General features: G+C 30.8%; 1 protein-coding gene across 2 annotated transcripts; it reads left to right on the top strand.

The window, feature by feature from the left end:
- The first annotated feature begins 6,682 nt into the window (after positions 1 to 6,682).
- On the top strand, positions 6,683 to 11,350 carry LOC145189867 (polypeptide N-acetylgalactosaminyltransferase 13-like). 2 transcript variants are annotated; one of them, XM_080066559.2, is made up of 9 exons: positions 6,688 to 7,405; positions 8,758 to 8,924; positions 9,052 to 9,427; positions 9,533 to 9,650; positions 9,847 to 10,031; positions 10,295 to 10,442; positions 10,575 to 10,673; positions 10,749 to 10,871; positions 10,947 to 11,350. In XM_080066559.2, exons 1-9 carry the CDS (start codon positions 6,936 to 6,938, stop codon positions 11,076 to 11,078), a joined length of 1,818 nt encoding a protein of 605 aa, XP_079922685.2. In that variant the 5' UTR covers positions 6,688 to 6,935; the 3' UTR covers positions 11,079 to 11,350. The 2 variants fall into 2 exon arrangements, with proteins under 2 accessions (XP_089947407.1, XP_079922685.2); XM_090091281.1 differs by lacking the exons at positions 9,847 to 10,031; positions 10,295 to 10,442; positions 10,575 to 10,673; positions 10,749 to 10,871; positions 10,947 to 11,350 and having other exon boundaries at positions 6,683 to 7,405; positions 9,052 to 9,432.
- The last annotated feature ends 431 nt before the right edge of the window (positions 11,351 to 11,781 follow it).

The raw sequence follows: 11,781 nt of genomic DNA, 5'->3' as shown, positions 1-11,781 counted from the left end.
AAACATTTTAATAAATTTCTAAGTAGCATATGATGACAAAAATCTCCTTGGAACTCGGTGGAACATTTTTTTTAGCTGGTATTTAAAACAAAAAAATATGTATTCTATATTATTTTAGAAAATTCTTCTAATTTGAACAATAAAAATCAGGATGCAATTTTTTTATCCAATACATTTGAAATATATAAAGTTAAAAGATTATCTTAAAAGTAAATATAGACTTTAATTTAGATTGAAAGGTCTCCATTTTTACAAAATAAAAATCTCATTTTTTAGATTTCTTTGAAAATGATATTAAAGTTTTTAACTTCTTTTAACCATCAAATGTAAAATATAAGTTTTATGAAAAAACTGTTTTTACTTTTTAAATAAATGATCATTCTAATTTAATGTTATTTAAAAAAGGGCACTATATTTACCAAAAAACTGTGAGGGGTTTAGTGCCATTTTTGTTGTTGTTTTGAGTCACTGTGCGTCATTTCTGGCTGGCAAAACAAACTTGGTTGGCAAAAAATTTTCTTCACTGCGAAAGCGCAAGTTAGATATCTAGTTAATATAATTGATCTGTCTCGTAACGTTTCGTAACTATCCAGGACACAGTTTTTAAATTCCGAGAAAAAATTTATGTCCCGATTTATAACTTTATTCCGGGATAATCGTTTCCTTTGTCTCGTTATTTTTTTCCGGGAAATTTCTTGTCTCGTTACGCTTTTCCCGGTTTATTTCGAGAAAACGATTCCGAGACGCAGACCCTTAGTTAGCACAAAGAAGCGTCATACATCAGCATAAGTACATAGAAATGTCGTTCATGAGCACAATTAATATGACTTTATTGTAAACAACTTCCGTCGTTTAGCTTGAAGAAGTCAAAGGTGGAGTTGAATTGCGAAAGTCAATCATTTTTTTGCCAAAATTTTTGCCAAAATTGATTTTAATGATGAACATGTATTGCTGATGGAGATTTGCAGAAAAAAAGCACAATATCAGGTTTGGAAGAATGACAGGAATAAATAATGAAGACAATTTATGTAAGATGATGTAATAGCATTCTTGGTTATTTTTCTTATTTAAAAAAAAAAAATCAATTTTGTTTTAAAAAGTAGAAGTAAAGACTGAGGGAAGATGGTTTTGATGAATATATCGCATCTCTTCTAGAAAAAGGTTTTCGTTTTTGTGCTGTATTTTCTGACATCTTTTAGCTAATGCTTCAACCTTTTCAAATTAAGTTCAAAAATTCAGAAATGCCTCTCACATTACTAGTATTACTCATTCTGCAAAAGAAAACAGCACAATTTATTTATTTTTTGACATCGGTTCATCTTAAACTTTTATTGGCGTCCTACTTTTTTTTTGAACAATTTTATGATATTATTGAGGTTAGATATTCAGGGGAAATCTCATTAAAGTTAGTTAGTGGTGCGTGGGTTAAGGTTCAATTTCTTGTTTCATAACGTACGTTCAATTACTTTAGTCAAATTTAAAGAAAGCATACAAATTAACTTATAAAATATTTCTTCCAGAATACAATAAATAAAGCGTACCTGTTGCTCTTGCCAAAAGCTTCCAGATGTTCACAAGAATCTGTGAGCTTATAACAGAAATAAATAAAGCATGAAAGTTATGAGCAAGATCCTGTCCTCATTTATTTAAGGATAAGTTGTTACTAGTTTATGCAGATATTGATTTTTTGCTAATTTTGCTTCTGATAGTTTTGAAGGAGTAGCAATTATTGCAGGTTCTTGTGGTGAAAATGTTGAATGAATGAATTCAATGCGCCATATACAAAGCATGTCTAATAGCAATTTGAATTTAATAGCTTGTGAAGTGAAATATGTGTTGATCATGAAATCGTCCGTGTAAGTTTTTGAATCGTATTTTTACAAACATTTGAACAAGAGAAATAGTTTTTTTTATAAAGTTCTAAAAAACCTTCTAAATGATTTAACATAGACAAATAAAAAGAAAATAAAGCAAATTTGTTAAGTATACAAAAATATTTACCGAAGTGAAATAAATATTTTTGTCTAGGGAAACTTGTTGTACCTCCTGACCACATTTTGGTTCCGGTGGGTTTTTTTTCTAGACTATTGAACCATTCAAAGTTTGTGTTGTTCTCTCATTTTTTGCCTAATAAATTTTTACTTTTCACTTTTTTTTTCATTCGGTCAAGAAACGAGTCATCAAAGAGTATCGTTTTTAAGCGTTTTAAAAAAATAGTTAAATAGTCCATGGTACAGCATGGACGTTGTACCTTTGACCATTATGTTATTTACTAAAAAATCATGGATTGTGTGGACTTATTTAATATGTTATAGTTAATCCTATTCTAAGTTTCGAAGGACGTTGCCGCGGCAAGTTATAACCAAAAAATAATTTTTGATAAACTGAAATAAACTTTTGTTTCTTATCTTTTTTGTAGCTTTATCTCTTTTATACTTTTATCTCTTTTATAGTTTTACAATACTAAATAAAATATTTTTTTTATATTTCAAGTAAATGTTTTTTTTATTGTTTTTTTTTTTAACAATAAACTGCTAAATGTGGCATTACGGATGTCTCCTCTCAGCTTGGGTTTTTTAATAGACTTTGTTTTGTATGAGGTTATCTAGTCTTGTATAAAGGGCCATTAATTGTCCTTGTACCTAGGACCGTATCTTAAAATCCATCTATAGTCAGAATCTTTATGATTTTACTTTTTTTAAAAATATTTTTTGAAGTAAATAAAGGCAAATGACATCAGTTATCAGTTTTATTTCGATTCAGTCAAATGTTTTTTAGTTGAATGCTCTTTGCATGAGATGGTTCAGGTTGAGGTTGGAAACTCAATCCTGATTGAATTGTACAAAATATGTTTTCTAATAGTTGTTATTATCATTTCAGATTTAAGAGCAAAAATATAATTCTTTAACTTGGTATACTAGTTGATGGCTTAGGTACAATTACAAATGAACTAATTGTACCTTGGGTCACTGATTTTAAAACCCTTTTTACTTGATGGAATTTTATATTTGAAGTAATTATATTGATATCAATAGAAAGTAATTGGTATGATGTTAAAATACCAAAAATCTGGCTCAAGTTACACGAATCTCCCCTAAAGAGGTTTGTAACATAGAAACCTTTTAAAACCCTAAAGAGGTTTGTAACATAGAAACCTCTTAAAACCCTACCACAAATATCTTTAGCTGCCACATTCATTTAAATATGACCATAATGCTTAAGCGAAATATTCTAATACAGAAGATGAAAAATATGAAGTTAAAAGAATATTGTATATCAAATAATATTACTGTACAGTAAAAGATGTCAAATCAAAATTAAACATAAGATAATGACGTCTAGATGATCCGCGACCATCAAATGGTGGTCGAACTTTCATATCTTTCAATATCTTCAATTCCAAATCAGAAATATTGTCATCTAGTGTAAATCCCTTGTCTGCTGACTTCTTAAGATACTCAACTTTTTTAAACTAAACCAACAACTTTAATAACTTGTGCTACATAGTGTCGACACTATGCAGCACAAGTTATTAAAGACTTAGAAAATGTCAGATTTTGTCACCTGTTATTTTTGTCGGTCTGCCGTAAAATTTTCTTGATTACTTTTTTAGATTCATTATTTTTAAATTCATTCAATCCAAAATCAATTTCATCATAACTTTCACCGTTTAAACTTGTGTGACACATGGAGGTTTAAAATGATCTGTTTTGGTATTGGTTTTATTTGTCTTGAGGAGGTTTTTTTTTTTTTTTTGACTTTTTTATTTTTGGATTTTAAATATAAGATGACTTTCATCTCAGGTGCATTAGTTAAAGTACGTGATTTTCCCTCTCACCTCTTTGTAATAGTTGTCTTTCCTAATTTGGCTTTTGGGTGAGGTACTATTTTAGGTGAAATAATTGATGTTGATTGTAAATTCTCAGCAGCGGTTTTAACTTTAATAATATCATTAAAAACGCAAACTTCAATATCCACTATTGGCTTATCAGCAACATTTGCAGCTAAGAAATAAATTTCAGCAAAGATATTTTCAATAAAGGGAAAAAACCCAGTACATTTAAAACTGTTAATCATATTATTTGGTGCAAAAGCATGAGAATAAGCTTGACTAACATGGTAAGAAATATCACAAATTGTAATTAGTTTAACAGCATTTCCTGGAAATATCATCCAACTGTTCATGGCATCGTTATAAAAAAATTTTAAGTAGGAATTTCATTTTGTGAGTTGTGTGAAAATAAAATGTCATTTAAATTATGCCTGAACTTTTAGCTGACTTAATAACAGAAATGTTCACGTAAATTTCATGATTATCCATTAAAAAAAGAAAATGGTTTTGCAACCAAAGGTTGTACATTAGGAGAAGCAATATTCAGCGTATATTCCTTAAATTTAACACAAAAAATACAAATAATGATGGGATGCTACTTCCAATAACATTAATGGCTGTAATGTTGTTGCACTGTTGGCTCATTCTGCACTAGTCATACTTCCTACTTGTTTTTTGCCTTTTGAAGCTGTGATTTTTGGTGGTATGTGAACTGTGTAAAATCCTATTGCATTACAGTTCCAAATGTTTGATGGTTCAAAAAAAGATTAAAATGGTTAAATAATTGTTATGGTTTCTTTGTTAAATGCAGAAGATCTACCAAGAGAAGTTGGCTGTGGTTTACGTAGAGATAACTTATAATTACATCTTGAAAAAAAACACCGACCTTCCTCCTTCACATTTAAAAAAAAAACATAATAACAGAAATGATTATAGATTTTTCTGCAGTTACTTCATTATGGCTGTATAGAAATTAAGTAAAGCTATATAATCAACTCGATTTTCAAGTTACTACAGCTGCCAACTAACTTAATCATCAATATTTATCATCAGGCGAATTATACAAGAGTACATGAGTTTTATGATAATTAGTTTGGACAAATTGGTCAAAGTCTTAAATTGAGTAGTTTAATCAATTAATCAGTTATATATATATATATATATATATATATATATATATATATATATATATATATATATATATATATATATATATATATTCACATTTTATCTTGGACGGACACGTCATATATGTTATTCATGATGTTGCACGAATTTTGGCTTGACAATAACATCAGGCTGATATGTTTTCCGACTCATTCGTCTTAGATACTTCAACCGTTAGACGTAGGTGTATATTATCAGGTCAAAAGAGTTTGGCGCAAATTACTTATAGAATTTTGTGCAGCTGCAATTTTCAACCATTTACCAAAATAAAAATTTCATTCAACTATTTCATTCTACTATACTATACCGCAAAATGTTTTAGCTCTGTTGATGCATTTACACGAACACAAGTAATCGCTGGATTTCAATACACTTTTTGTTTGTTTGTTTCCATTTGATATTAGCAAAAATGGCTAATCAAAATTGCATATTGCTTAAACATTTCAAATAACATCTCAGTCTGCTTCATCATTTTTATCCGAGCCTGCTTCATCATCCTTATGCCAGTCATCATAATTTAACATCAGTCAGCATCTAACTCCAACGATTCGCCAACTTCAAAGTTTAACAACCAGTGAATCAAACGTGTCAATTGTTGCAACACTTCTCAGAAAGACTCAGCTAACTTGAAAAACGTTTTACGGCGCCACCATGTTGATACACAAAGAAAACTAAGAGTCAACTTTCCGAGAATGAAAAGCCGTCGAAGAATGAAAAGCCGTCGAAGAATGAAAAGCCGTCCGAGAATGAAAAGCCGTCGAAAAGCCAGGTGTCGAAGCACATCTGAGTTGCTCGAGAAACTAAAGCGATGAAATCAAAAAGTCAATTAAAGAAACTGAAGAAAAACTTCATTGAAGCTTCAGATGAAGCTCATTAAAATATAAAAAAAAAACCGGATAAAGACAAAGACATCAAGAGAGTCGCAGAGTTCGGAAAGAACCCTTGCCAATTCAAAACAACCTGTGGTATCCACATGAAGAATTTATCAAACATTTCCAGAATATAATTTATTTTACGCTCACTCACGCACGTAAGTAAATGTTTCAGCACGCACGCAAGTCATTGTTTTATTGAGAAATCTTGTAAATATAGTAGGCCGTCGTTCTCCTCGTTGTCGAACCAAGTCATCATTATCTCATTTCGGAGTCGCGTGGTGTTTAACTTTTCATAATTATTTTTTTGCAATGAAATCTTTTTGCAGTTTTTAACGAATATTTTATTGCGGGGCTGAGCAATTCGTAAAAAAGTTCGATAAAATCAATTGAAGGAGGAGACTACAATTACAGTCGAGAGTTAAAAAAAAAAAATGATTCACATGATGAACGTATCAAAGATTCACATGATGAACGTATCAAAGAATCAAGCAATTGGAAAAGAAAATGTTCCATTAAGGTAATTCTTTTCTTTTAGTAACAAAATCGTTCGATACACTGCCATTCCTTTCCCAATTTAGCTGATTTATTCAAAGTAAAAATTATTCGTGTTTATAGAGGGTTTTCGCAACATTAAGTAACCTCACAGCGTATAAAGTTATTTTCTGCATTTATAACTTGAATTCATTTATCTTTTCGCGCAACTTCAAAAATTTGATTACTACAATTAAAGGCGCATGCGCTTCTAAATGTCTTGCGCAGTTACGCATCGCTTAAAAATAAGTAAATACGCTATTAAGAAACGAGATGCGCACCAACTAATTGCGTTCGCACCGTTTATATCGCGACTACGGCTCAGAAGATCAAAAAATCATGCCAAAGATGGATACGGGCTACTCGAAATTCCTTGAATGCGCGGGAGAACAGTTCTCAAATATTTTTATTAGTTGTTTCTGCATTAGGAACTTTGTGCAATTCATGATTTTTTTATGATGCAGTATCCAGAAGTATTGTAACACGTCTGTTCGATAGTCTTCGGTGAAGACATTAAATTGTGTAGCTGGATGCATCCAAGCAAGCGAAGAGTTATTTACTACACAATATTTGCAACCTCTTTGCTGTGGATATGCGGCACTATTACATTTTTATTTTTTGACGATATAGAGGTCACATTGGCGGTAAAAAGAAAGTCAATCGAAACAGGGCTTGCAGACCATTACTTAAACTCGAACTCTGAAGTAACCCTAGCTAAAACTAACGAGAAAGTAAGCCATCACTCTGAACCGTTAGAAAATGTAAAGCAAGTCCAAATGTTTATAGATTTCAGCGATGCTGAAAAAATGCGAGTAGCTGACTACGAAAGTTTTCTTGTTCCAAGAGACTATCAACTACCAGGGGAGTTGGGAACAGGCGTAACTGCACAAGAGAGTGAAAAAGAAAAGGAAAAGTTAGGCTATGAAAAACACGCTTTCAACCAATTGGTCAGCGATAAAATATCGATCCACAGAAGCTTAAAAGATTATCGAAATGATCAGTAAGATTTTTTTTTTTCTTCTTTTTTTTGGCTCAACATCTGTTGAATGGTTAAAAAATTATTTTTTAACTGAAAAATTAATAAAATCGTGTTTTTTCTTTTTTAAAAAAAACTTATCGTTCAAGTGTTATAGGAAAAATGCCCATTGAACCCTAAACTTCTCCGAAAAATTTGACGCTATTAAAGCAATTCTGAAAGATTCGAATGTTAAAAACAATAAATTTAATGTACCTAATAACCTGGTTTTTACGTTTCATCTAAAAATTATTACATATATTCCATACTGCCATACGTCAATAATACACGAAGTGGTAAGCAAAACATATTTACGAATCTAATATTTTATGCTAGCAAATCTATCACGAATATAATTTTATTTCGATAGCTCTCTTTTTGAATTCTTCAATAGTTTTTATTTACAACTGACTTTTTTCTTCTGTTTAGCAACAATCTTTGTTGCCTCCTCCTGACATTAAAATGAAATGTTAAAAACCTTTTTAATCAAGACTTTTTTTTTTTCTAATTTAAGATTTATGACAGTTTATTTGAATTAAAATTCTTTTAGTTTGTTTTAAACTAAAAATCTTTAGTTAGAGCTTCTAAAACTACTAACAGAATTTAAAGTCCTGATTCTTTAAATCATGTACCATGCTGTTTTTTTTTTTTTTTTTCTTTGTCAAAGTTTTTATTTCTCTTTTTCACTTCTTCGAAAGTGGCTCTGCGGAAGGTCTCTGGATTTCTTAGTTACTTACGCACGCATTCACGCATCGAAGAGTGCGTTTTTTCCAAAAATTTAAGATAAAGCAGAAAAAAGATAAAAAAAAAAGATATAAGCACACCAAATCTTTCATATGTATAAAACACCTAAATCTTTCATATGTTCAATATACGTAGTTTTTTTTTCTACTTGCGGGCAAATAGATTATAGTAACATTTAGCTGGATAATTACCTAAAGAAATTCATCTGACTGCAGCGTTTTTTGAAATTTTGTTAATCTCTACTTATTTGGTGTTGTTGTAGTCTGCTGCCGTCTGCTGCCGTCTGCTGCCGTCTGCTGCCGTCCTTTTTTATGTCAGATTAAGACCCTCTTTTAAAAAATATAAATTAAAAGAACTTATTGTTATAAAATGAAAAATAAGGAAATTAAAATATGTAGCTAATAAATCAAATGTCATTCTGAGTTACTGTTGAAAATATTATTTGAAGGCGCTTGAGTATAAAGTTCCTTAATATATTTGAATGATGCTTTTTTTTTTTTATCATCTTTAATAAAATTCGTTTTTGTAAGTTTTAAAAGTGCTTCTTATAAAATCTTTAGCTTTCTACAACTATCTAAATATGTGTTTTTCAGATGTAAAGCAAAGAAATATCCATCTGACCTACCATCAACTTCAGTTATTATATGTTTTCATAATGAAGCCTGGTCTACACTACTTCGTACAGTTCACAGTGTCATTAACAGGACACCGCCTAAGTATTTGAAGGAAATAATTCTTGTAGATGATGCAAGCACTAGTGGTAATCCTAATTGATTTTTTTTAAAATAATCAAATTCCACTTCTTAATTTAAAGTATACATAAAAATGCAATTTAATCTTACATATGTACTCATTTGTATTTATATAAATTCAATTTTATCCTGTAGATGATTTAAAGCAACGTCTTGATGATTATGTTCCTAATTTAAAAATTGTTTGGATTGTCCGCTTGCATGAACGCCAAGGATTGATACGTGCTCGTCTTGAGGGGGCTAAAAAGGCAAAAGGTTCAATACTCACTTTTTTAGATGCACATTGCGAATGTACACTTGGCTGGGCAGAACCTTTATTGTCAAAGATTAAAGAAGACAGGCGGAATGTTGTAATGCCAGTCATTGATGAGATCAGTGAAACAAATTTTAACTACAATGCAGTACCTGAGCCTTTTCAGCGAGGTGTGTTTAAATGGAGGTTGGAGTTCACTTGGAGGCCTATACCCGCTTATGAAGAGCAGAGAAGAAAGCATGAATCTGATGGCATCAGGTAATGTTAGTATTTTCTTTATACATATTATATACAGCTTTGTGTAGCATATTCAGTTTATAGTGAATTAAACACATCAATCAATAAAAGTGATTGATTGTTTAGAACTCCTGTTATGGCAGGTGGTCTATTCTCAATTAACCGGGATTACTTTTATGAAATGGGAAGCTATGATACTGGTATGGATATCTGGGGTGGAGAGAATATTGAAATCTCATTCAGGGTAAATACAATAGAACTATAAATTTGTTACTACCAATTTCGGTTGGTTAATTTAACTCACAACATTTCACTGACAATCTGCTGTGTCACTTTTAAAATATTGTTAAAAGTTAAAGAAGTTTGTCAGTGAAAATCTTCTGAGGAGTTCTTTAGCCCATAAAGCAGTGCATGTTTACAATAAATGTTTTTCAAAATAGATTTGGATGTGTGGTGGTTCAATTGAAATGTTGCCATGCTCTAGAGTAGGTCATGTGTTTCGACCAAGGTTTCCTTACTCGTTTCCAAATCGACGAGGCGGGGATGGCGATGTGGTTAGTAGAAACTTAATGAGAGTTGCTGATGTTTGGATGGATGAGTATGCAAAACATTTCTACAATATAAGGTCAGTCTCCTCATCTCTATGCTTGTTCCTAATAATTGCACGCAAAATCATGGGGGTTTACTGAGATTACTCTTAAAAGAGCCGATGGTTAAAGTGTGCGTGCGTGTGTAAAGCAAAAAACATTAATATCAAAATGCAGAGCATTTTTTTATATTAGCAGTACTAAGTTTTAGTTTGCTGCATGTCAATCATTGTGTCAGTGTTATGATTGCCATGTAAGTCAAATTGATAAGTCATCTTAAACTAAAAAACTTTTTTTCAAGATTTGATTTAAAAAGGAAAAAACATGATGATGTTACTGTTCGCATCAAACTTCGTGAAAAGTTGCAGTGTAAAAGTTTCAAGTGGTACTTGGAGAATGTTTATCCTGAACTTGAAATTCCTGATGATAAATTTCTTGCCGCTGGAGAAGTACTTTGTTTTAAAAAATTTTTTTTTCCGAAAATTCTATTGTATAATACCTTCAAGTTTCAACAGACTCAAGAAATTGTTTCTTTATTGTATTCATTTTTAAAAAAATATCTCTTTTTTTTATGATTTCAGATTCGCAATCCAGAGAGTGGTGTGTGCTTGGATACTTTGGGGAAGCAAGAAGGAGCCCCAGTGGGATTATATGCTTGCCATGGTCAAGGAGGAAATCAAGTACAATAATAAATTTTTTGTGCGCATAATTTTTTCAAGTTTTCAGGGGAAATCAACTGACTTTTTTCTTTATAGTATTTCACATACAATAAAAAAGGTGAAATTAAATCTGAAGACAACTGCATGGATTATAATGGTCATGACCTCTACATCAGAGAATGTGATGGATTAGGGTTAAATCAAAAATGGACTTATAAGGTATGTAATTGGTGCAGAGTTTTTTTTTTTTAGTATTTGTTCAAGAATTTGAAGGTTATTTGGTCTTTTGCTTAGAACCAGCGTATTCAAAACGATCGCTTTAATGTGTGTTTACAAATAAAAGGAACTAAGTATGCAAGTGTAGGACCATGCCTTAATGCAAAATTCCAGGAGTGGTCATTCAACAAAATTGACGACATGGCATAGATAAATAGGATAAATAATAATAATTGACTTTTTATTTCCAAGTAAAATAGAAATCTAAAGTATTTTTCAGAGATTAGTTGTGACCCTTTTCTATTAACTCTTCCCTTGAGATTTTATATTTCTAGACTATTCATAATTTATAATTAGAAATTAAATATAAAATTTTATATATAAAGTTATATAAATAAACTCAATATTTGTAAATAAGAAAGAGTTTTATTTTTGTTATTTTAAGCGCTTTATATTTCGGCAGTTTTGTAACTTTTATAAAAACAAACAAAAATAAACCTTAACTTGGATTTGTTGCCTTTTTTTATGCGTAAAATCTTGTGTTAAAAATCTAACATACAGAGTACGAAGAAATGGATTGCGGTTTTGCCTGTAGATTTCTACATCATTGTATCACGATTGTTAGATTCGACGGTTGTTCGATTTGTTAGACATTGTGTATGAGCGAAATCTTATATAAATCTATATGCGAAACCGCAATGCATTACACAATAAAAATAAACGTGGAAAATAATGGTAATCTGATGACTAAATTACTGCTGATTTTATAGTTAGTTTCTTTAAAACTTTCGTACGGTTTCTCAACCAGAGCAAGTAGATATTGTGCAGCAGATAGTCAACTCAAGAAATCAATTCAAGAACTATAGAAACGCAACTCAATATTATAGAAATATAACTCAAGAAAAAGTTGTTG

This window comes from Hydra viridissima, unplaced genomic scaffold (assembly GCF_058129835.1).
Source record: "Hydra viridissima isolate aposymbiotic clone 2 unplaced genomic scaffold, HvirCarnegie_v1 scaffold_6, whole genome shotgun sequence".
NCBI lineage: Eukaryota > Metazoa > Cnidaria > Hydrozoa > Anthoathecata > Hydridae > Hydra > Hydra viridissima.
The sequence above is the reverse complement of the archived record's forward strand: the minus strand, read 5'-3'. Positions and strand labels throughout refer to the sequence as shown.